At 42.2% G+C, this 26,905-nt stretch overlaps 1 protein-coding gene and 1 long non-coding RNA gene across 4 annotated transcripts in view; one reads left to right on the plus strand and one right to left on the minus strand.

The window, feature by feature from the left end:
- Window positions 1–26,567, plus strand: part of LOC133474205 (SH2 domain-containing adapter protein F-like) — a 167,466-nt gene extending 140,899 nt beyond the window's left edge. For all 3 annotated transcript variants that reach the window (XM_061765666.1, XM_061765667.1, XM_061765668.1), the window contains 3 exons: window positions 12,075–12,249; window positions 12,577–12,696; window positions 20,709–26,567. In XM_061765666.1, coding sequence (XP_061621650.1) covers window positions 12,075–12,249; window positions 12,577–12,696; window positions 20,709–20,895 — 482 coding nt within the window. In that variant the 3' untranslated portion in view covers window positions 20,896–26,567. The remainder of the gene's footprint in view (window positions 1–12,074; window positions 12,250–12,576; window positions 12,697–20,708) is intronic.
- Window positions 2,671–16,253, minus strand: LOC133474206 (uncharacterized). The gene is made up of 3 exons (XR_009787407.1): window positions 16,074–16,253; window positions 14,718–14,850; window positions 2,671–4,012 (listed from the first exon to the last, which is right to left on the minus strand). It is a non-coding gene; the product is annotated as an uncharacterized LOC133474206 (long non-coding RNA).
- Window positions 26,568–26,905: the final 338 nt, after the last annotated feature.

Raw genomic sequence — 26,905 nt, forward strand, 5'->3', positions numbered from 1 at the left:
TAGAGTTTTCTTATTTTTTAGACAAATTATATATGTATGTATGTATGTGTGTTGTAAATGTACAATTCCAATGAAGTTGGGACGTTGTGTTAAACAAATAAAAACAGAATACAATGATTTGCAAATCATGTTCGACCTATATTTAATTGAATACACTACAAAGACGATATTTAATGTTCAAACTGATAAACTTTATTGTTTTTAGCAAATAATAATAATTTTATGGCTGCAACACGTTCCAAAAAAGCTGGGACAGGGTCATGATTACATCACCTTTTCTTTGAACAACATTCAATAAACGTTTGGGAACTGAGGACACTAATTGTTGAAGCTTTGTCGGTGGAATTCATTCCCATTCTTGCTTGATGTACAGCTTCAGCTGTTCAACAGTCCGGGGTCTCCGTTGTCGTATTTTACACTTCATAATGCGCCACACATTTTCAATGGGAGACAAGTCTGGACTGCAGGGAGGCCAGTCTAGTACCCGCACTCTTTTACTCCGAAGCCACGCTGTTGTAACACGTGCAGAATGTGGTTTGGCATTGTCTTGCTGAAATAAGCAGGGGCGTCCATGAAAAAGACGTTGCTGGGATGGCAGCGTATGTTTCTCCAAAACCTTTGTATGTACCTTTCAGCATTAATGGTGCCTTCACAGATGTGTAAGTTACCTATGCCATTGGCACTAACACAGCCCATACCATCACAGATGCTGGCTTGTGAACTTTGTATCCATAACAGTCCGGATGGTTCTTTTCCTCTTTGGCCCGGAGGACAGGACGTCTACAATTTCCCAAAACAATTTGAAATGTGGACTTGTCGGACCACAGAACACTTTTCCACTTTTCATCAGTCCATCTTAGATGAGCTCGGACCCAGAGAAGCCGGCAGCGTTTGTTGTTGATAAATGGCTTTTGCTTTGCATAGTAGAGTTTCACGTTGCGCCGAACTGTATTCACTGACATTGGTTTTCTGAAGTGTTCCTGAGCCCATGTGGTGATATCCTTTCCACATTGATGTCGGTTTTTGATGCAGTGCCGCCTGAGGGATCGAAGGTCACAGGCATTCAATGTTGGTTTTCGGCCTTGCCGCTTACATGCAGTGATTTCTCCAGATTCTCTGAACCTTTTGATGATATTATGGACCGTAGATTATGAAATCCCTAAATTCCTTGAAATTGTACATTGAGGAACATTGTCCTTAAACTGTTCGACTATTTTCTCACGCACTTGTTCACAAAGAGTTGAACTTTGCCCCTATCTTTGCTTTTGAATGACTGAGCAATTCAGGGAAGCTCCTTTTATACCCAATCATAGCACACACCTGTTCCCAATTAGCCTGTTCTCCTGTGGGATGTTCCAAACAGGTGTTTGATGAGCATTCCTCAACTTTCTCAGTCTATTTTGCCACCTGTCCCAGCTGTTTTGGAACGTGTTGCAGCCATAAAATTCTAAGTTAATAATTATTTGCTAAAAACAATCAAGTTTATCAGTTCAAACATTAAATATATTGTCTTTGTAGTGTATTCAATTAAATATAAATTTAACATGATTTGCAAATCATTGTGTTTTGTTATTTGTTTAACACAACGTCCCAACTTCATTGGAATTGGGGTGTATGCATATATATATACCAGGGGGTGCCAATATTTTTGAGCACGACTGTATAAACCACAAAAAATCTTGAATAAGCAGGGATATTCCACCAATAAGCATTATTTTCCCTGAAAAACAAGGGTTGGTCCCCCCCACCCCAAAAAAAATCCATCCATTTTCCACACCGCTTATCCGCACAAGGGTCGCGGTTGTGCTGGAGCCAGCTGACTCTGGGCAAGAGGTGGGGTACACCCTGAACTGGTCGCCAGCCAATCGCAGGACACATATAAACAAACATCCATTCGCACTCACATTCACACCTATGGGCAATTTAAAGTCTTCATTTAACCTAGCATGCATGTTTTTGGGATGGGTGAGGAAACTGGAGTACCCGGAGAAACTCCACGCAGGCACGAGGAGCACATGCCGACTCCACACAGGCGAGGCCGGATTAAACCCAGGTCCTCAGAACTCTGAGGCAGATGTGCTAACCTGTCGACCACCGTGCCGCCTATTCCAAAACATCTTTTGTATTATCATATCATAATGATATAATGATAATGGCTATGTCATATATCATTTGTATTGTTTCATTCGTTAATGACAATCGAAAAAACAAACAATAAGGAATTGGATAGATTAGCAGTATTGATACAGGTGGGTAAAAATATTGATTCATCAATGGATGCATCACAATAGTCCTCTGTGTAGACCCCCCGCCCCAGAAAAAATAAATAAATAACCAATAACATTGAAGAAACATTTTGAAAGAAAATTCAAATAGGTAACCCTGTGGGTGTCAACCACAGATATGTGGGGATCCACTGTATTATGGATAACTTACTTTTTAATGTTTTCACCTGCCTCTTTCTGAAAATGCCCTACTTTTGCTTAACAGTGGGCCCAATGAACATAACTATTTGGGCTATATATACATGAATGGGTGATAACTCGAATTGGTATTTAAGTCACCCGATGAAAACGAACATCGAATCAGAATTTTCAGATTCAAATCACAATGAATCAAAGAATGACATATTACTTTATTCTGACAAGAGCTGTAACTGCTGCCATGCCGCATTTACTGAACAAATACACAGTTTCCACTGTATTTTCTCCTCTTGACACTCATAAGGAAGTGATCTTCGCAAAAAGCAGTCCTTCTACGGACACAGTCAACTGCTGTCATTACACATAGAAGTGAAGGACATGTGGCAGAACTAATGCAAGGAATGGGATCTCCCCCCATGGAGATCTGCGTGTAAAAGGACACCTCTGTGCGCTGTGGGCGAGGACTTGATTTATGTCGACCAATCCATGGGAAAGCATTCTGGTTCCCCCCTCATCAGCCGCCATGTGAGTGGCTTTGAGATTGGAATCCAGCTGTAAAGCGATCCTCACTCTGTCTGAGCCAGTGCAGGAGGTTTTGGGTTGCCCTCCATGACCATGTGACTCCCTTTTCTATGGCACTTGTCCTCATAAAGGTCACGGGCGAGCTGGAGCCTTCTATTCTGGGGAGTTAATGTTTTTACTGTTGTTGTTTTTTTTCAAACAAAAATTCAATTACTAAATGGGCGCTCATGCCAAGCGGTGAAGGTTAAAATGTGTACTAAGTGTAATTACGTCACACTATTCTTCACACACGAACAAGAGAGTTAACTCCTGTGCCTATTTGAACTCAGTTGCTAACCACAACAGCAGCAACTACCTACAAAGGAGTGCAGTTTTGTGTCCATTCATCTTTGTTACAGGGAACTGACATTTTTACTCTCTTGTTAATCAAAACAGTGCATGAACAGAGACGCATACAGTAAACTCTCAGATGAAATGGGGAGTCTGTTTAACAGTGGTTAATGTTCTAGTAGACTGATGTGGTTACTCCACTGGGTTGTGTGCATCCACGTTTATGTTGCGGAAAGCTAGTGGTTTTACTTGGTTGCTAACCAAAACAGTAGTGCCGACAAATTTCGTGGCAACCCAGTAATTTTCGGGCCACCTGCTGGCCACCCAATGGAAAAATTCCTGGCTCTGCCAGTGATCACTAGGCAATGTCCAAATTTTGAGAGTTTTCTTTGCCCCCCAAAAATGTTAATGTACTGTATTCCACTATCAACTGTTTGAATGCATTTTGAGATCTATTTGACAGCCAGACATATTGTATCTTGCCTTTCTTTTCATTAAAATTTTTTAGAGTGCTGCCTCAAGAAGGCTAAACCATAAAATGGGCAAGTCTCCCCTCCATGTATCAGCATCCGACTGACACTTTCATCCGATTCCATTGACAATAGCTGCAACAACACACACAACATGGCAAGTTGTGTGTGTGTGTGTGTGTTTCTTCAGATAGCTGTGCATGTCCTCATCCCTCTTAAGATGCCTGTGGGGCTTTTGTTCTCCTCTCGGTCAATCATCTCGTCAATCTGTGGCAGAAAAGGGGAATAAAATCGGCTCGCTGATGTTCAAGCCAAAATATGTACATTAGACGCGAGTAGAAGGAAGCAAAGGCAAATGTAATCCAATCAATGCAGAGCAATTCTCCAGTTTTTCTTGCTTAAATTGCATGTAGACAGGAGAAAAGGACTCAAGAGGGCTATACATACTGTATACTACAGTGTGTGGGCAACCAAAGATCGGAATAACCCAGGTGGACTGGCAGGAATTATGTAACACGCAGTGTCCTGTGGTCTACGTACAGTTGTGTTGAGAATAATAGCTGTGCCTTTAAAACAATCTCCCACTGTAAATAAAATGAGAATTTTTAAAATTCAGCCCCTTAAGTCAGTTTCACTTTTAACAACATGAAATTTGGTAGGCGTATCTATCGCGGGTAGACTCACAAAAAAAAAAGTCTCAAAAAGCTTCAGGAACGCTGACATTTTGGCTTGAAGTGGCCATTTCGGGGTCAATTTGGTACTTTCCAGGGCTGATTTTGTGCAATTGGTACCACATATTAAACGAATATACTAGACAGATGGACGATGCCATTGTGAAAACTGTGAGATTTTGTCATTTTGAATTAATGTGTTGCTGCAAAGAAAGAAGCAACTTTGTTTTTAACAAAAACATTTTTTATCCCATTTTATATTCTGTTTATTGGACTTTTTTCAAATCGCACAATTTGGCATTTTCTATATTACAGATGGACATAGTCACATACTAGGTTTTTCCACCACACAACATTATCAACACTGCTGTTCTATCGATGTATCATGACGATACATCACTGTATCGATATTTTGTCGCCCTCCTCGCGGTAACTGTTACACTCTGATTATAAAAAGAGCCACAGTTTGTCGGCGTAGTTTGTAGGAATGGTGACTAACAGTGGTGTGTGTCCGAGTGTGTGTGATTGTCAGGTAGGCATGGTTAGAATACGGCATGAAAAAGGAGAGTGGCAAAGAGGAAGTGAAGGAAGAAGTTGAATTGCAAACGAAACATCTGTCGACATGGATAAGAGGAGCGAAAACTTGCATCTCTTTTGTCCCCATTGGTCAGTTGCCATGGAAACAAAATGTATTACATTCATACTGCAGTGACAATCATCATGCGAAACCAAATATGTCTTTAATGTGGACACATAGGGAGCGTCAGTAACCCCCACACCCCACCCCACCCCACCCACACACGCGTCATCATTGGTCTTGACTCCTGAGTGCTTCTGGAGCCGCTGATTTCCCATCATGCATCAAGTTTTGAGACTACAGAAATCAAACCAAAACAAAAGTCATTTGGATTACTGCCATGAGTTTGTTGTAGATTGCATCAAGGTCAATGAGTTTGTTCATTGAGTCGAGCTGAAGGAGAGCCCCTGCTGTTGAAACCTACAATGACACCACTGTGGTCTCATTGAAGCAGACACCATCATTCACATTTACAGCCAAATTAGGTGTCAAGCTCATTATAATATATCATGTATTAACATCACATTGACATATACTGCGCATAAACTAATGACAAAAAAACCAAACTGGTACAGATTTACTGTAGTTAAAAAAAAAGCCATTTGCCAACAGACTGTGTGCGTGGTTGATGATCAATGAAATACTGTACATTACAGCATTTTACTCAACACAATTGTCCATAAAAATGTACCCATTTTGGAACAAATAATTATCATTAGATATTATGACCCATTGTAGGGCTTTTTATAGCAGTACCTCAGAGGTTTTGTCTTGAAATTGCTTGATTTCTTTGTTTTTACTATTCTTAGGCCAACTAAATCACAATTTTGAGGGCTTTCCCATACACAAACTCTCCAAATGTTTCAATTATGTTCATCGTGATGAAAAGTTAAATTTGGTAGTGGTTGGGTTTGGGCATGACTTTAAAAATTTGGTTGCGTAGTGCCCGCTGGAATTAAAAGCAAATTCAGCCCCTGAAGCCAGTTAGTTTCACCTAGTAACTTGAAATTTGGTAGACATGTTTAGCGAGACAGGACACATGAAAAAGTCTCAAGAACCCATATCCGAAAAGATACAGTTAGTCCGCTATTTTGGTTTGCAGCCAGCATTTTAGCCACTAAATGTAATGACAATTTACAAAAATTAGCTGCCGCAGTCAGTTTTGTTAAGCAACAATTACATTTGGTAGACATGTCTACGATTGGTAGAACTGCAAAAAACAATGCCTTAAAAGACACAGGAAGTCTGCCATTTTGGTTCAAAAACGGACTTGTCATTGAGATTTTGTCCGATTGCTACCAAAATGTAACCACATATACGAGACAGTTGGGCGGTTAACTTAAATTTTAAATTTCGTCACTGCCCGTTTTTTTTTTGTTTTTTGGTTTTTTTTAGTTGCAAGGTTTTCATTGTTGACCGATAAAAAGCATGCATCTCCAAATTTAAGGAGAATTGTTTTTAATTCCGCCCCCAAAGTCAGTTTTACATGGCAGTATGAAATATGGTAGACAAAAAAGTCTCAAGAACCAATGCCTGAAAAGCCACCAGAAGTCTACCATTTAGGGTAAGTTTGTCCATTTCCAGGGGTCCTTCAAAGACTGACGAGTCCAAGAGATTTTGTTCAATTGCAACAAAGTTTGAACTATGTGTAAGGAACATGTTTAGTTTTTATCATTCCATGGGTGCTGACCATAGCAGCTTATGTTGATGACTCCAAAGTAATTATATCGCCACTCCACATGGTCGGAGCTTGATCAGACAACTTGAGATTGATTAGGTTACTGCCCTGAAGAGACTCATAGGCCCCCCTCTTCTCGCTGAAATGTGTTTAGAATTGCATGGCGGGCTACATAAAATGCTCTCAAAAAACACATTTAGCCCACAAGCTAAACACATCTCAATGGGCATGTTGTCACTCTGGCTAATAGAACACTAGACACAACTCTCCATTGATGACAGAGGGCTGCTGTCAGCCTTGTACATCAATTCTCTTCATCAAGAGCCACAGCCGTTGATGTGTCAAAGCGTTCGGACCGCCCGACATCTGCGATGGAAGCTACTTGCGCATGCCGGTCCCACCACCGGCGTGTCAGCGTGGCTCTAAAATAGGTCTTTTCCAAAGCCAAGGGTGCCGCGACATCAATTATAGTGATGGATGACGGCGGGAAAAAGACCAAAAGCCACACACATGGGAAACACACACAAAAAGGAGACGACTGGCCATGTGAGCCTTATGTAAATATCCAATAAACAAGTTTGGTGACCTCTACCAGTCGGCCATGAGTGCACATAACCTTGTAACGATGTGTAATGTTTAACTTTTTTTCGTGTTTGTATGTTTTTGTGTGCCTACAGATGACACATTCACACACATTGGAATGTGAGCGTGCATGTATTTATAGACGACACATATGTTTGTATGTCAGGATGGATTGATGTAGCAAGACTCCTCTGCGTCCTTTGCTTGGAGGAGTTGCACGCAAAGTGACGCTATCGCTGTGACCAATTACAGCCAGACCCCCTAAAATGTTTCATTCTTTGTTATATTTCAGCAATTTGTTAAAATCATTAATGTACACACAGCACCCCATAATGACAGAAAAAAAAACTTAATTGTTGAAGTTTTTGCAGATTTATTAAAAAAGAAAGACTGAAATATCACATAGCCATTCAGACCCTTTGCTGTGATACTCATATATTTAACTCGGGTGCTGTTCGTTTCTTCTGATCATCCTTAAAATGGTTTTACACCTTCATTGGAGTCCAGCTGTGTTTGATTATACTGATTGGCCTTGATTAGGAAAGCAACACCCCTGTCTATATAATACCTTACAGCTCACAGTGCATGTCAGAAAAAATGAGAATCATGTGGTCAAAGGAACTGCCTGAAGAGCTCAGAGACAGAATTGTGGCAAGGCACACATCTGGCCAAGGTTACAAAACAAATGTCTGCTGCACTTAAGGCTCCTAGAGCACAGTGGCCTCCATAATCCTGAAATCCAAGATGTTTTGGACGATCAGAACCCTTCCTAGAGCTGGCCGTCCGGCTAAACTGAGCAATTGGGGGAGAAGAGCCTTGGTGAGAGAGGTAAAGAAGAACCCAAAGATCACTGTGGCTGAGCTCCAGAGATGCAGTCGGGAGAAAGTCAACCATCACTGCAGCCCTCCACCAGTCGGGGCTTTATGGCAGAGTGGCCCGACAGAACCCTTTCCTCAGTGCAAGACACATGAAAGCCCATATGGAGTTTGCTAAAAAAAAAAAAAAAAAAAAAAAAAAACACCTGAAGGACTCCAAGATGGTGAGAAATAGGATTCTCCAGTATGATGAGACCAAGATATAAATTGTTGGCCTTAATTCTAAGTGGCATGTGTGGAGAAAACCAGACACTGCTCATCACCTGTCCAATACAGTCCCAACAGTGAAGCACGTTAGTGGCAGCATCATGCTGCCAGTGTGTTTTTCAGCTGCAGGGACAGGGAGACTGGTTGCAATCAAAGAAAATATGAATGCGGCCAAGTACAGGGATATCCTGGACAAAAACCTTCTCCAGAGTGCTCAGAACCTCAGACTGGGCCAAAGGTTCACCTTCAAAAAAGACAATGACCCTAAGCACACAGCTAAAATACCGAAGGAGTGGCTTCAGAACAACTCTGTGACTGTTTTTGAATGGCCCCGCCAGAGCCCTGACTTAAACCCAATAGAGCATCTCTGTAAAGACCTGAAAATGGCTGCCCACCAATGTTTACCATCCAACCTGACAAAACTGGAGAGGATCTGCAAGGAGGAATGGCAGATGATCCCCAAATCCAGGTGTGAAAAACTTGTTGCATCATTCCCCAAAAGACTCATGGCTGTACTAGCTCAAAGGGTGCTTCTACTAAATGCTGAGCAAAGGGTCTGAATACTTATGGCTGTGTGGTATTTCAGTTTTTCTTTTTTAATAAATCTGCAAAAAAAATTCTGTCAATATGGGGTGCTGTGCGTACATTAATGTGGAAAAAAAGGATACAATATAAAAAAGAGTGAAAGATTTAAGGGGGTCTGAATACTTTCCGTACCCACTGTATATCATTCCAGTCAACACTGGAGAAATGACACTTTGCTACAAGCTTGTTTAACTGTAAATTTACTGTCCCCACAAAATAACGACACATTGCCATTAATATCTAAATCGCTGGCAACAAAAGTGATTATACTCGCAAGAAAAATTTCCAAACTGTGCCCTAAGTGTCAATATTCTGTGCCTTATCCTTCTTGGGCATGGAGTTCACCAGAGCTTCACAGGTTGCCACATTAATCCTCTTCCACGCCCCGTTGACTGTTATACACGCTGTACAGTGATTACTTTACATTCTAGCAAAGTGTAATTTCTTCAGTATTATCACAAGAAAAGATGTAGTAGAATATTTATCAAAATCTATCATCTGAGGATTTTACTCTTTTTGAGATACCTTGGATGTACTGTACATTGCATCTTCTAAAGCGGGGTATACACACACACACACCGATTTTTAATATTTTTGAAATGAGAGTCCCACACATGACGAGGAAAAATGCCTGTGTATTCTTATTGCTCTTAAAGATTGTGGTTTAGTCCTTAAGATAACTCACATAGCAAGCCACACACACAATATCTGTCATAGTACCAAGACTGACATGTGAGAGGCAGCATGGTGCCAAAAGGCATCCAGACTGCAAGGAAATACAAAGAAAAAGAGAGTAGTAGTAAAAGGAGAAATGATGAAACAGTTGCTCCTCTATTTGTCCATTCCACATTAAACCCATAGAGTCCGTGCCTCCGACCAACTCACATAAGGATTTCCCGTTGTAAATATTCACCAGGTTTAACATTATGACTGTCTGCCCTGAATTGTTTTCCAAGCAGATGAGGGTTGGGGGAGGAAGAAACCTTAATACAGCCTACACCACAGGATGATAGAAAAGCTCATGATAATCTTTCAGAGAGAATCAAGCCTTTTCTGACTTTGACTGGAAGAGTGGAGAATTCTCAAAGTCGGCCCATTTTTAAGAACAAGGGTGATGTGCAGAGCTGTGGGAACTATAGAGGAATAAAGTTGATGAGCCACACAATGAATTTATCGGAAAAAGTAGTGGAGGCTAAACTCAGGACAGAAGTGAGTATTTGCGAGCAACAATATGGTTTCATGCCTAGAAAGAGTACCACAGATGCATTATTTGCCTTGAGGATGTTGATGGAAAAGTACAGAGAAGATCAGAAGGAGCAACATTGTTCTTCGTGGATCTAGAGGAAGCCTATGACAGAGTACCCAGAGTGGAACTGTGGTACTGCATGCAGAAGTCTGGAGTGGCAGAGAAGTATGTTAGAATAATACCGGACATGTATGAGGGCATCAGAACAGTGGTGAGGTGTCCTGTATGTGTGACAGAGGAGTTTAAGGTGGAGGTGGGACTGCGACAGGGATCAGCCATGAGCCCCTTCCTGTTTGCAGTGGTGATGGATAGGCTGACAGATGAGGTTAGACTGGAATCCCCGTGGACCATGATGTTCGCAGATGACATTGTGCTCTGCAGTGAAAGCAGGGAGCAGGTGGAGGAACAGTTAGAAAGGTGGAGGCATGCACTGGAAAGCAGAGGAATGAAGATTAGCCAAAGTAAGATATATGTGCATGAATAAGAGGGGTGGAGGGGGGGGAGTGAGGCTACAGGGAGACTTTAAATACTTGGGGTCAACAGTCCAGAGCAATGGTGAGTGTGGTAAGGAAGTAAAGAGACGGATCCAAGCAGGTTGGAACGGGTGGAGCAAAGTGTCAGGTGTGTTATGTGACAGAAGAGTCTCTGCTAGGATGAAGGGCAAAGTTTATAAAACAGTGGTGAGGCCAGCCATGATGTATGGATTAGAGACAGTGGCACTGAAGAGACAACAGGAAGCAGAGCAGGAGGTGGCGGAAATGAAGATGTTGAGGTTCGCTCTTGGAGTGACCAGGTTGGATAAAATTAGAAATTAGTTCATCAGAGGGACGGCCAAGGTTCGATGTTTTGGAGACAAAGTTAGAGAGAGCAGACTTTGATGGTTTGGACACGTCCAGAGGAGAAATAGTGAGTATATTGGTGGAAGGATGATGAGGATGGAGCTGCCAGCCAAGAGAGCTAGAGGAAGACCAAAGAGAAGGTTGATGGATGTCGTGAGGGAAGACATGAGGGCAGTTGGTGTTAAGGCTACTTTATACTCGCATGGGCGGCGACCACGCTGACGTCACTGTGGCTATCCTGCGTGCAGTTTGCCTTTATACTCGAGCGCAACCCATGCGCTGAGTTTTGAAAGTGTACTGCAGTTATCCTCCAAATCGGGGGTGTCGCTACGGCTGGTATTGGCGAGGATGCCACAGGGTGGAGTTTCCTCTGCATTTTTTGGCCATTTCCGTTTTTACTTTCCTTTCCGTAACAAGGAACAAAGGAACAACAATGGTGACTGTGGAACAGTGTCTGCTAGAACAAATGGATCTAGATGACCAGATGATACGTTATGCTGCAAAATCGATCAAGAAGGCAGTGGCGTAGATGGTATGTAGAACCAAGGGGAACGCTGAATATGCTGAATACAGCATGTGACTCAAATGGACCAATCACGAGAGATGACCTCCGCGGCATTCTACGCGCAGCAACAATTTTTGCCGTGTGCGTGTCAAGTGATGCAGCGGGGCCCCGCGGTGCAATCCGTCGGTCACATGATGCAATGTGGGCGTTGTCGGCGGCGCGAGCGTGGGAGTATAAAGAGGCCTTTAGAGATGAGGATGCAGGAGACAGACTTACATGGAATAGGATGACATGCTGTGGTGACCCCTAACGAGACAAGCCGAAAGGAAAAGAAGAAGCCCACAGGATAGTCGCTCAGGGTAATCTTTCAGAGACATCCTGTGCTGACTTTAATTGGCCTGATTGTGTACCCCACTTGACAGTGATAATGTAAAATATTTCGTACCATACTAAAACTGTACTGCCAAGTACAAAATGTAAAGGATGTGTATGTATGGGACTCATCAGCAACAACACCAAGGTATTCAAACATTTAGATTTTTTTTGTGTGTGTGTGTCTTGCAGTCCAGTTTGATAACGTGGAGAAGTCTCGAATGTCGCCCACCAAAGACGGGAAAACACGTCCGCTGCAGCGGCACTCCAGCGGCTGCTTGGTGAACACCAAAATGACGTCAGCGGAGCAGCCCAACTCGTCCGTGGGGGAACGCATCGATCCATGCATGGCCTTGGAAAGCCAATTGTGAGTCTGATCTCTTGCTTTGGAGTTGTTTTTAGCCGGAATTGCTATCACTACTGTTGAACTGATTCGGAAGAAAGTTTGTCCTTCGAAAAAATTGCGAAAGCCACATTGAACGCATCAGTCAGAAAGCTAACAAACAATGTATGGATCGATAAATGTTGCAATGATGAATCCGCTTGACCAATGAGCAGTGACCACGAGACTAGAAATAGTACCTTGTTTGGCCAGTGAAAAAGTGTCAATAGCAACTAGAGCTGAGTTGGTACCATGTAGTGGAAAAGGGAAACTTCAAGTCGTGGTGTTCTTTCCCTGTTTTGCTTTCCTCAGCTGGTACCACGGCGCCATCAGTCGGACGGACGCAGAATGTCTACTCCGGCTGTGCAAGGAGGCGAGCTACCTGGTGCGGAACAGCGAAACCAGCAAAAATGACTACTCCCTCTCACTTAAGTAAGAACTACATTCTCCTCTCATTTAACCAATCACAAACTATTTAACCAAATAGGTGCCAGTGTGATGTGCCAACTAACAGACAATTTAGAAGGTGCGATCCCCGTCTGGAGTTCAAATGAAAATACTGTGGAAAAATATGCCTCAAAATTCACCTTTTTTGTCTTTTGTGGTGTTACTACAGAATAAACCACTATAGAATAATTGACATTTTACCAACTACATATACAGTAGTAGAGCTACAAACGAGTTGGTGGTAAACCAAATTGACTCGCGGATGCGCCATTAAAATAAAATAAAAAAAGATTGCCGAATCATAATTTTCGCATTCAAATCAAAATGAATCAAAGAATAATATACTACGCACTTTATTCTGACAAGAGCTGCAATGCTGCGAAGCCACATAACTTGACTTAGTGCGCATATGCGCAGTTGTACAGTGGCTGCCAAGTCCTGCAGCTGATCATAAATCATGGCTGTACATAGCAGTCTCCACCGAGACGATAATGTCCACGAACGAGGTGTCCCATGGCCGTGCCAGAGGAGCTGCACGGACGTTCATGGCAGGCTGTGACCGCGGTAGAATACATTGGATAAAGGTATGCAAGATTCATTCAACACATCGTCGCAGATGATTGACGAGAGCTAAGCAGATGTTACCAACCAGCCAGCGTGGATTTACGTATTTTACAACACGGAGACCGGCGCAAAACAAACCACAACCACAATGTGGTGAGGGATTCTGGTGAAAGTAAGCCATTTTAAACTAAAAAGAAATGTTTTGGCGAGAAGCGGTTGTCAAAACGCGGCAGGCAAAATGCGTCAGTGACAGCGTACTCTTTCTTGTGTGATGACGAAATTGGCGACCCCAAAAAACTGTGACCAGGATGTAACCAGGTGGCTATAGATAGTTTTCTGTTAATCAAATTGGATTTTTCTTTTGTTAGACAATGACATGTCTTGGTTTCCGAACAGTACAAGGAGTAACCATTTGATGGTGATTTGAAAGTCATTCGTTACTGTCAATGCAAATAGCGAATTAGGATTTAGACAGAGTACACTTGTGTATAGAAAATATACTATGGTTTTTAGTCAATAAATTACTCATTCAAGGTAACCAACTCTGTACTGTATTTGTACATACTATTGGTATAATGGGGGCGTTCTAATACTTTTGTGCACGTAAAGCTCCACCTGGACTACAATAGTGTGCTGAGGGCGCTCTCCCGTTATGCTAATGATCTTCACCTTTACCACCTTTACCTACCGCCAACATCGCCCTCATCCTTCACCTCGCCATGCCGGTCTCATAATCTGCTGACAGTGCAACTACCACTGCCCTCCATCAGTGAACCCAGACCCCCCTCCCACAGATTGCGGGTCTGATTGGCCGAGTTAAGTCTTGACATTTTGCCGCGATGAACTTTCCGTCTGTGTGTGTGTGGGGGGGGGAATCACATCACATTCACGTTGTGAGAACGCGTTGCCACATATTCTCTGACAATATGGCGAAGCGGTTTATTTGCTGGAGGTATGGAAATATTTCAGATTTGAAGGCAGACAAATGACATTTGCTCAAGTCTTTCCGATTGCATGACGACCTTTAGAAGGGAGAGGAAAGTTTAAAACACAGACAGATGCTGGTTAGCCTTTAGTTTCACCTTGCTGGAGGCAGGGAGGGAAAAAAATTGAGAATACATTTCCTTCTTTACACTTTCCCACCTGACCACCCCATCATTTATAACTATGCCAAACTAACAAAAAAGCATTTTACATGCTTATGATACTTAGAGCCTTGTATTAAAACGAAAAAAGTGGCTGTCAACTGTGAAGTACATGCAAGCTCCTCCCTGCAAAGACAGCGTAGATTTTATTTTCCCTCGTGGAGGCAGCACTCCATGACCAAGCTGCCCGCACCTCCACCATGTTGACAACTTCACCGAGCAATTAAGTAATTGGCGTTTATCATAAAGTAACACGTAATCTGTGCAGCCAACAAAACACAATACAGCTTTGCTTACCTTTTATCTTCGTAATTTGTCCCTCTGTGTCCAGACGTGAGATGAATAATGCTTGCACAAAGCCATCACTGGCTAATTTCCCTGCTATTCCAGCCGTCAGTTGATAGTGACTTTGGATCCTTGCGCAGTCTAGCTGCAAAATCATAGGTGGAGAAAGTCGGTGTGGAGATTATTATGTAAATTCACCAAATTGTTTCATAACAGTGACACAGAAGTGCAGAATGGCTCACGCACACATTTTCCAAAATTGGCAGGTAACAAAAATGTTACTTTGTTTTCACACTTGTTAACTAAGCAGGCATTCCAGAGACCCAACTATTTGTATACAATCAATTAAAAAGTCAAGTTTCCATAATATGTCCCCTTTAAAACTTTTATTTGTCAAACTGCGATTTGTTGATGCTAAAAATGGCCAAATTAATTTCCCAAGGGCTCCAAAGAACAATGCACTCTCAATAACAAGCACAAATTCAATATTTAGCACTAAATGATCAATCAATAGCTGCACAACTACTATCATCATGCAATTGACTTTTGGGGATAGTAGAAAATTGTACTAAAACAATCAGATGACCACAGTATGAGTGCTTGAGGTCATTTACGTTGGACAAAAGAAATGAGTTGGCTTTCTGGATGCTGCAGCTGCCATTAATCCACATCACAAAAGTGTCCAGCTGGACTTCCATAACGAGCAAGCAGCTATTAAAGCGGATATGCAGCCAGTGCTGTAACCTGAATTTATTTATGGCCTTGAAGCTGCGGCGGCTGCTGCTAACTGATATTAAAGCTTTAGCATAGGATAACCTGCGTGACCCCCATAAAAGATTGGGAGCAAGGGGCTGAGGGGGAAATTAACAGTCACATTCCCAACAACTACACTGTGGTGCGCAAATGTGTTTGTATGAATGAAGGCCTCATCCATAGTGAACAACTTAGCCGTATTAGATGTCACCTGGGAATTATATGAATGTGTTTAAAGCATCTGGGAGGTGGGAAACTATTAATAAAAGTTTTTTTTTATATGGGTTCTCTGTCGCTGAATATGACCTACAGGTTGGCCTGGAACGTATTCCCTACGGTAAACTGGGGGTTCACTGTACTGAGGCTGGTAGTCAAAAGGAGGGAGTCACTCACTTTACTGCCCTCTCCTGGCCTCCTCACGGTATCATATTTCTCGGAGGTAGAATATTCTTTTGATATTGTTCTTAGAAACGTAATAAACACCTTACATCTAATAGACATGAGTAATTAAACACCCCCAGTCACAATATTGCGAAATAAGTTTGTTACTCTAAAATAGTTTTTCACTTTAGTTCACACACATAAAAATGTGTTTTGTACGAATAGAAGACTCACCTGTAGTGAACGCCTTTGCCCTAATAGACATCTGTAATTGAGTAACTAAACCCTCCTGGCAATTTTATGAGGAAAATCATTATTGAATTCATACCGTGCTGGTAGTGTCAATCGAAAGCAATAGCACTGGTCACCCACTTTTGTTTCTCCAAACAAACCAATCAACGACTGCATAGTGTCTTAGCACCACTCCTTTAAGCAGGGTACACACAAGCCGATTTCTAACACCTTAACCAGACATAAGAATTTGCAATCATAAATATTGAACAGGTTTAACATTGAGGATTGTCGACCCAGACCACCCAGCAGATCAGGGAGGAAAACTCACTCTTATTACACCCCACAACAACAGGATAATGACTCTGGATAATATTTTAAAGACATCTGACAATCGGTTCTTTGCTGAATTTGATCAGACAGGGGGCAACTATTTTCAATTTGTCGGTATGTGTACCATGCCTTAGTCAATGCTGCAGAATTTTTAACCAGACGTGTGAAGGCCAAGGCAATGTATGGAACAAAACTCCTTATCATTCAGTGCTAAATATCCCAGAAAGTGTCTGCAGGCGGTAAAAAAACAAAAACGTGTGACACATCAAAATACTGCCGCGAGGCTACTTCCGTAATAATTGGTGCTGCAGGGCGTCAGGCGACATCGGTTCTGGTGGTTGCAACGCGAGTGCAAGCCAGGCCTCAAAAGCAATCTTTGGACTGATTGGTGCAGTGACATACGCCGCAGAAGCAGAGGTGACGACGAGTTCAGCTCCGCTCAACACGAGGCGAGCTCCCCAGCTGCCACTGAGATTGAGCGGAAGGCCCAAGGTGAGGATGGTCTGTGTCTCAGGTTGCTGAAAGATGCATGAGGCCGAGTGGTGGCACGTGTGTGAGCTGCATTGATAAAGCCTTCCCCAGTCAGTTCCCTGACCTGATGGTAAGTGTTTTCTGTCTACCCAGCCCTCACAACCTCCACGCTCCTCACAGACTATTCTATTACAAGACTTTTTAGTCTTACAGATGGAGTTTCATCACATTTACTACTATTAGTACTTTGAAGAACTTGAAGAACAAAACAACAAAAGAGTATAGGAAGTGTTGGAAATCCCAATAACAATCTAAAGCAACTCAACCTTTTTCAGTGCAAGTGATCTGTGCGCAAGGTCACTGTTAACGGCGGTGGTGTCATTTCTGTAAAAATGATCAGGGACCAAGTTAGTGCTGGGGGGTATAAATTAGGTGTTAGCATGCAATATATAAAGGAACAAAGAAACCCAGGCCTGGTCCTGGGTCTCTGGACAGGGTGAGATGGGAGGATAAGTGCTGTGCGTGGCTGGCCCCATCCACTCTTAATCCTACAAAAGGCTGTAAATACAATATGGGGTTACAGTTAGGTTTAGATTGGTTGGGGGAGCTGTTAGGGGTAGAGGCAGGATGGTTTAAGGTTAGGAGTTCGCGTGACAAGTTAGTATTAAGGGTTAGGTTTAGTGTTAAGGTTTGGGATCAGAAGTTAGGGTTAAGGACCGTGGATTAGGTTAGTCATTGGGGGTTAGGGTTTAGGGATCAGGTAACTGCAATTACCAATGTTCGTAGACCCCATTGTTTAAACATAAAATACATTCAAGAATTAACTTCTCAGCACAACTCGGTTGTTATCTTGTTTGGAAACCAGAACAGTAACAACTACCAAACCCACAGTCTTTCAGATGAGTGTTGGCATTTTACTGGCTAACTCCTGATGGCATGGAAGTATTCAAAAGTGGCGTTCAGCAATTTTGTGTTGTACAGAATGATGTTGGAGTAATTCAATAGGCGCTCATGTGAAATGAAGGCTAGCCACAGAACATTTGACGCTTAGTCAAGTTTTAAAAGGTTATCACCTCTGTCAAGGATCATTATCTTTTGACAGACTGGCTTTTTTATTTTGACGTCTGAGACCCTCAACACCCACATTGTCATTTTATGGCACATCACCGGATGTCGAAGGCAGGGAGATAAACCGCCATCGCCAAGGACAACCAGATTCCAATCAGCATTGTAAAGCTCAATGCGGGTGGTGCCAGATATTCATCTTGATTAGACAAATCCTGTGCTCTATTCCTCTGCTGTCCTTGTAGCTCTGCAAGACAATGTTGTATATCTATAACCCCAAACATTTGCTGGAAATTCCTCTGGGAATATACTTTTTGAGGGGTTAGAACTAGGGGTAGCGCTGCACAATGAATCAAATTTTAATTGTGATCGTGATTTTGGCTGCCGCGATGAAATGAACCTCATCGTCCGCAATTTTATTTATTTTTTTACATTTAAAATGCAGACACCGCTGCATATGAAAACTGCTTAATTTCCAGCAGTGCCCGCAACCTAGTCAGCCAGCCACCACGGGGTGAACGCCTGGCTGTTAAGGTTTCATTAAGCTCCAGGGCCAAGTACAAAATAAAAGCTTAAAATGGCATTGATGTCCAATGTAGTAATATGAAACTTTATTTTGAAGTTGGACCCCTCAGCAAGGTGGCGGAGAGGCAAGGTGTCACGCTAAGACACTATTAACAATCGTTGTAGCAGCTGCCTTGACTTCTTCTGGCCTGACCGCGATGAAAAAATGCTGGGAACAAATCGATATAGCAAAATCACAACTGTCAAGTTCTTCGCAGTTTTTTTTTTTCCGTGCACAACTAAACAATGATCAAAACAATCTGATTATTTTGGCCATAATCATGCTGCCCAAACTTTTAGGTTACAATTAGCGACCAATCCCCGCAACCTTGACCTGGATAAGCGGTATAGAAAGAGGATGGATGGATGAATGGAAGGGTTTCAATTAGGATTTAGGAGTTAGGGTTAGGACCTAGGAGTAGAAGTTAGGATTGCAAACCAGGAGTTGGTAGTTAGTGTTGGAGTTAGGTTTAGGGTTCAGTTTAGTTTTAGAATTAGAGTTGGAGATAGGGTTTAGGGGTAGGAGATAGGAATTATGAATTATAAGTTAGTATTGGAGGTTAGAGTTGGGGCTTGGGTTCAAGGTTTGGGGTAAAAGTTGGGAACTAAGGTTAGGAATTATGGGTTAGTGTTTGGAGTTGCGCAACAGTTCAGTGGCATTCAACCGCTTCTCCCTGTGTGCGGCAGGGGCTTACTGTCCAACACCCGGATAATGGCAGCACAGTGTTGAGCACTGTTGTCCTTGTGGCTATCTCTGCAGGACAATATTGTGGATCAACAATTTCAAACATTTGCTGGAAAATCATCTGGGAATCTAAAAAAACAAACCCTGAAGTGTTCTATTTTCAGTGTGTCTCTATGTAACCCAGCATCTGCCTGTGAGGGACTGATGATTCATCAAAAGCCCTTTGTAGTACTATTTTTATCAAGAGGTCTCCTGGCTGGCTCTCGCAGACTAACATAAGTGGCGATGCATACAATGTTCCTGTTTGAACTCACTCTGGAGACTCAATAACGGAAAAGTCACAGAGGTGTTTTACTCCGCTTGATTCAAGAAATGTTACACAGCGGCCTCGTCGGTCAATAAAGTGTACATTTTCAGGAAGTCATCCACATGTTGACAGCATTGTCATTTTTAGAACATCCTCAGACTGAACCCTGTACTTTTTTTTCAAAGATCTATTGTTATCTGTGCACTTCTTTGTCTTTGTTTGAGAAAGAGTGAAGACACCCATTACAGTTACAATACTGGATAAAGAAAGAATTTCACATCCCGATTTGCACATTGTCCAAATGAAGCATATGTACCGGAATTAAACTCACTGCTTTGTACAATTTCAATCCAAGTTTCTTTAATGTTGTATGCAGGAAACTGACACCATTGTTCAAAACAGATTAGTATTATTACGTAGAGTTAGAAGTTAGTTATGGTTCAAGGATAGGATTTAAGGTTAGGTTTAGGTTGTTTTTTTTTTTGTGGTTGGCATTAGATGTCAGGTTAGGAGTTATGAATTAGGGACTTCAAATACTGTCATGAAATCTTTGAACTGCATTTTTCCTAAAAGACACAGATGAATACCGCCTCTGATGTGCCAAGGCAATTTTCTGATAGCAGGATTAACTCCAAACCAAGTTGGAGATATTAGTTTCCATCCATCCATTTTCTGAGCCGCTAGGGTTGCGGGCGGGCTGGAGCCTATCCGAGCTATCATCGGGCAGGAGGCGGGGTACACCCTGAACTGGTTGCCAGCCAATCGCAGGACACTATACAACCAACCATTCGCACTCACATTTACACCTATGGGCAATTTCCTCAGAACTGTGAGGCAGACGCTCTAACCGGTCGTCCACCGTGCCGCCATATTCGTTTCCAAGACCAATAAATAATCAGAATACTGTACTTTGTGTCTCACTAGATTAATGGAATATTAAAAGTCGACTGTTCCCTGTGGTCTTACTCAGAATGGTAATTTTCTATTTGCGAACACAGGATTAGTGAGAAACTGTAAAAGGTATTGATTTGAGACTGGTGGAAGCGTGCAGGGAGCCTCTTCATTTGCTTTTACTGCTCTAGCGTAAGTGATTTATCCTAAGGGTTCATTAGCCTCATTCCCTTGCCAGGCACGTGATGCCTTGCACTTTAAGTACAAGTCTTCATCGCGTTGCTCAATAACTGTCCTGTCTTGTGCTTTTGTGTGTCCTCAGGAGCAGCCAAGGCTTCATGCACATGAAGCTGTCCAGGACCAAGGAGAACAAGTACATCCTGGGCCAGAACAGCTGCCCCTTCGACAGCGTGCCCGACATCATCCACTTCTACTCCAGTCGCAAGCTACCCATCAAGGGAGCCGAGCACATGTCCCTGCTGTACCCTGTCGCCATCAGGACACTATAGTGCCCCACAAAAACCAACACGCCCCTTATGGAAAGGGAAATCCCCCAAACTGCTGATTCTGACTCACCTCACTGGCCGACAGATTCCCACAGATCCTTCTTTTATGTTTTAGTTTATTTATGACCGACACACATTTACTTCCCAGTTTTGGCGGTCCCACAGAGAGGCTACACCTACATTTGTCAAGGCTCGTCAGCTGGAAAACTTGAGTTCTCTGTAAGGTTAATACTAGGGATGGGCAATTGACTACATTTTCTTGGAAAATCAATTTTAACAGGATCATAAAGTATCACTGAACGTTCTGAGCTTCCTTCCAAAAAGGTTGCGATGGATGAGGTCTGGGTGATGGGTGACAATTAAGAAACAGTACTGTGGCTTATTTGCTTCTTTTTCAGGCAGTTGTCACGAGAAAGTCTAATTGCATCAATAACAGGCTTATAACTAGCAAAACACTTGTTTTAGTGTAGTGTGCTTACTAAATAACAACAAAACCAGGAAGTAGCCTGCTAACTAAATAGACAAATTGGAACCGGCATCAGAGCATTCCTGAAGTTCTGAACTTCCATTTCGATGCCAGTGGAGTATTTATCGAAATGATGCTGCCTGGTTATGTCGCCGCATGTAAGATGTGGGTGGGTGTGTGACAAAAAAATAACGACACTGTGAATTTCAGACTTTTGTGTAGTGCCCTACTGTCACGCGACAGTTTCGTTTCTTTATTGTCACAACTTGTAGGCCTTAACTGGCATTCTAACTAGCAAATAAACAGAAAAACTAAACATGGATTAGATCATCCCTCAAATTCTAAGATTTCATTTCCATGCCAGTGGGGTATCAAGAGTGTTAATGGTGTCAGGAAAAGTTGCTATCGTGTAGGTCTCCATGGATGTGTGACAATAAAGAAACGAGACTGTGGCTTTCAGGCTTTTGTGTCAGTGCCCTGCTTTCAAAGGACAGTCTTGTTTCTTTATGGTCACTCGTATGCCTTCGGTGACAAGTTGTGTTTCTACATTTTTAGTCAGCAAACTAGTTGAGATTGAATCAACTGTGTGAAGAATTAGCATGCTAACCAACTAAGAAACAAACCAAGAAATAGCCTGCTAACAAACAGGCAAACTACAAACTCCGATTCCAATGAAGTTGGGATGTTGTGTAAAACGTAAATAAAAACAGAACACAATGATTTGGAAATCCTTTTCAACCTATATTCAATTGAATAGACTACAAAGACAAGCCATGTAATGTATAAACTGATAAACGTTGTTTCTTTTTTTTGTGTGCAAATTTTCACAGATTTTGAATTTGATGCCTGCAACACATTTATCACTGTGTTATATCACCTTTCCTTTTAACAACACTCGATAAGCGTTTGGGAACTGAGGACACTAATTGTTGAAGCTTTGTAGGTGGAATTGTTTCCTATTCTTGCTTGATTTCCCATTCTTACTTCAGTTGCTCAACAGTCCGGGGTCTCCGTTGTCATATTTTGTTTGCGCTTCATAATGTGCCACGCATTTTCAATGGGAGATGTCTGGACTGCTGGCAGGCCAATATCGTACTTGCACTCTTTTTTACGACGAAACCACACTGTTGTAACGTGCAGAATGTGGCCTGGTATTGTCTTGCTGAAATAAGCAGGGACGTCCCTGAAAAAGACGTTGCTTGGATGGCAGCTTATGTTGATCCAAAACCTTTACGTACCTTTCAGCATTAATGCTACCTTCACAGATGTGCAAGTTACCCATGCCATGCCACTAACACACCCCCATATAGTCACAGATGCTGGCTTTTGAACTTTGTGCTGATAACAATCCAGATGGTCCTTTTCCTCTCTGGCCTGGAGGACACGGCATCCATGATTTCCAAAACCAATTTGAAAGGCGGACTGGTCAAATCACAGCACAATTTTCCACTTTGCGTCAGTCCATCTCAGATGAGATCGGTCCCAGAGAAACTGGCGGCATTTCTGGGTGTTGTTGATATATGGGTAGATGTAGCGACAAACTGTGTTAACTGGCAATAGTTTTCTGAAGTGTTCCTGAGCCCACGTGGCAATATCCTTTACACAATGATACCGTTTTTTAATGCAGTGCCGCCTGAGGGATAATCAAATGTCACGGACATTCAACGTTGGTTTTCAGCCTTGCCGCTTACGTGCAGCGATTTCTCCAGATTCTCTGAATCTTTTCATGATATTATAGACCGTAGATGATGAAATCCCTAAAGTCCTTGGAATTGTACATTGAGAAACATTGTTCTTAAACTGTTGGACTCTTTGCTGACGCAGTTGTTCACAAAGGGGTGAAACTCGCCCCATGCTTGCTTGGGAAAAACTGACCCTTTTGGGGACGCTCCTTTTATACCCAATCATGACACTCACCTGTTTCCAATTAACCTTTTCATCTGTGGAATGTTCCAAAAAGATGGCATCCCTCAATTTACCCAGTCTGTTGCCCCTGTCCCAGTTTTTTTTTGGAACGTGTTACAGGCATCAAATTCAAAGTGAGAGAATAATTGCAAAAAAACAATAACGTTCGTCCATTTGAACATTAAATATTGTCTTTGTAGTGTATTCAATTGAATGTAGGTTGAAAATGATTTGCAAATCATTATATTCTCTCTTTATTTACGTTTTATACAACATCCCAACTTCATTGAAATTGCGGTTTGTAGAAACAGGACTGGGTCATCCCTCAGAATGACAATAAAGTAACGAGACTGTGGCCCTAATGACATGCGGCAGTCGCGTCCCTTTATTGTTGTAGGCCTGAGCTGACATGTTGCCTTATTTAGACAGCCAACTAGTTGATACTGATCCTGGTTCAGAGCAAGTACTATACTCCATTTTGTCTATATTATATCAGAATACTGAATGAGCCACTAATTGTTAACATCCCCATCCCTAGTTGATACTCTATGCACGTAGATGCACTGCAAAGGGGGAAAGTGAAAATTGCCCATGTCCGAGGGGGTCTGGCTTTTGCGTTGATCTCTCTTTCCCGTCATCATCCATACTCTCCGCCATCCGTCAGCGAGGGGGAGGCGCATAATGCCAATGACAGCGTAAGTGGCAAGACAGGCTGCAGAGAGAGCATGATGGATGGGTTAACCCACCCAAAAAGCCAGAATGGAGGAACTACCCCCCTTTTAAACCAGGAGCTATCCCGCCTCCCCCCTGCCACAACGCCCGCATTGTCTACCTCAGAAAATCAATGCCATTCAGCCGTCTGTCTGCAGATCAATAGGTACAGTGGGACGGCCGGCATCGATTCGCTCTCTCCTTCCCAATTTCCTTAAAATCGCATCATTCATTTTGGATTTAAAAAAAAAAAAAAGACAATTCAAGCCCTGCTTTGGTGTGTTAGTCACTACTACGATGCTGTGTGATGTCAAATGTTTGGTTGAAGCCTTATAATGCACGGCGATCATCTGACTGCAATCCTGCTTTTGAACGATTGTTCCATGACTGTAATTTATTGGTGGGCTAATTAGCCGCCCTTTTTGTCGTGATCGTATTCTCCGGGATGACTCCTGTGGTGCTCTACGTTTTGCTCTTCTTGTCTGCTCGTCATGTCTCGGCCCAATTCTTCCTGACCAATCGCAGTGCAGGTTGATGAACATTCAAACTGGAACTTTATGCATTCACGTCTCCATTGCAAAGACTCAAAACACTAAGTCCTGATTTGAAACACTTTAAGAATGGCAGTCAATTCTTGGATTTTGCTCACCAAGCGCCACTTCGATTTTGCGATAGCGTAACTAAGGAATGATTGTATTGTTAGTCCAATTCTTAAAATTATGTCTCTACAGTGGACTCTCAGAACTTGAATGCAATCGGGAAGCTGTATGACCTTCGATTTGCTGGATTTCTGGAATAATGAATAATCCAGAAGTTAAACTGGGCAAAGTAAAATGTAAGCATTTTTAAGTGTCCAAAAATAAGTCATACAAGTCACTGTTGTTAATAGTATCACATAAAAACAAACTTACTTTTACTGTTAGGGTCATTTTTTTAAAGTTCTAGATCAAACTGTTTCCATTATAAAGTATTTCAACTGTACATATTGACTTTTTGATTGCTTGTATAAAAAAAAGTTCCTTTAACTTCCTTTTAGCTCTATCTTTGTCATAAACATTTTTGTACGGAAGGGTATCCGCACAATATAGCCAAAGAAAAAAGACCCTAAAACAGCCCCGTTCTGAATTCTTGCGTGCCTTTTGCAGCATATTTTCCTTCTCAGAAACTTCTTCAAGTAAATTTACGAGGCGAGCATAACGAACCCTTCCCTGTTGGTCCACTGTCGTAGATTTATGACAGGTCATCTTGCTGATGTCATTAATGAGTTAGCATTAGCAGTGCTAGCCCACAGATGCACATTACAGCTATGGCCATATTTCCCCTTATAAAATCTTTTAGTAAATTTCCAAATTATTTGACTACCGACACCTTTGGGATCCGAGGGTCTACTGTAACATATTCTTCATGTCAAGTCATCATGTGAATTTTGTCCAATTGAACTAGCATTCATAATGCTATCTCACAGACAACTGAGGCGTATTACCATCAGGGACCATATTTTCCCCCTTTTAGGGTAAATTTCTGTGTTGTTCAACTACCAAACCCTTCTCTATTGGTCCATTGTCCTAGATTTATGTTCAGTCATCTTGCTTATGATTTCTACAAGTTAGCATTAACATTGCCACAGACATCCGTTTCCGCCATTGACCGTATTGTTGTTTGAAAACTTTGCGGTAAATATCAGAGTTGTTCGACTACAGAGTTCTGAGTGTCAGCACTATATTAGATTTTTTTTTTATGTATTCTAATAATTTTGTTGACTTGACTTGGCATTAGAAAACGTCAGATAACAGACGCAAAGATACCGCCATGGACCATATTTTTCACCAAAATTTCCATGTTGTTCATCTACCAAAAATCTTGAGGGTCAACTGAACGTTTTATGCCCTGTCACGCTGATAATGTTGTCAAATTGAGTTAATTAGCATTTCTATCCCATAGACGACTGAGGTGAACGACAATGGCCCCAAAATAGAATAAGAGGTCTTCCGATCATTTGCTTTGAATTTCATGGGTGAAACACTAACATGCATTTAACGGAGTTGCTTGGTGAGCAAATCCACAACAAATGGTCAAGTTTAGGGGAATTAACAAGCGAGTGTTCGGACTCTAGAGCGTTATCTGGATCGCCGCTAAGTGTGTGCTATGCAACCGGATGACTCACTACTGGTGTTTCAATGGTACCAAATGTCCCACGGGTCGATGAAAATGACTCACCTGCCGGGTGCCGTCGCGGTGAGGACAACTTCACTGCAGCTTTACTACAACTTTAAGTGGACCTATGAGAGAGAAGATTTAGAGAATATGAATGAATGTCGACGTAGGCTTTAAATGACTTGCAGAACGGTGTTATAGTACCAGAGGGGAGGCCTTAGTTTTGGAGGAAAGAGACTGCAATCCACGGAGGACACAATGTTTATCTATGGAAAGAGTATCTCTTCTGTCTAAAGTGTCTTAAATTGTGTGTGTGTGCGTGTATGCATGTGTGGCGAACCCCTCATGGCCAAATGTATATACTGAATGTATCGTAAGCACAGGGGACGCGGAGGCATCTACATAAATAAAAGAAGAAGTCGGGTTTATTACAACTATAGCGCGAGTTATTGTGTGATTATTTTGGCGACGGTGCCAGTTGCCATGGTGACGCTTCTCTGTAAATAGCAAGAGGCCGCTACATTGAGTCAAGGACTACGGCTACTGGCAGCCCCTCGAGAATTGCATATTGATCTACTTGGTAACGTGAAACTGCACTTCTCTCATTTCACAGACACACACGCATGACATCAAGTAGATGTCGTCTTTTGGTGCAAATACTGGAAGGGATATTGCAGCGTGTGCCACATAAGAAAACTACATATATAAAATAATGTCAACAAGTCAGAATCAAATAATGGCAGCCATTATCCTCAACCCAGAAAGCAGCGTGATAAC

The sequence above is a fragment of the Phyllopteryx taeniolatus genome, chromosome 2, assembly GCF_024500385.1.
Source record: "Phyllopteryx taeniolatus isolate TA_2022b chromosome 2, UOR_Ptae_1.2, whole genome shotgun sequence".
Taxonomy (NCBI): Eukaryota; Metazoa; Chordata; class Actinopteri; order Syngnathiformes; family Syngnathidae; genus Phyllopteryx; species Phyllopteryx taeniolatus.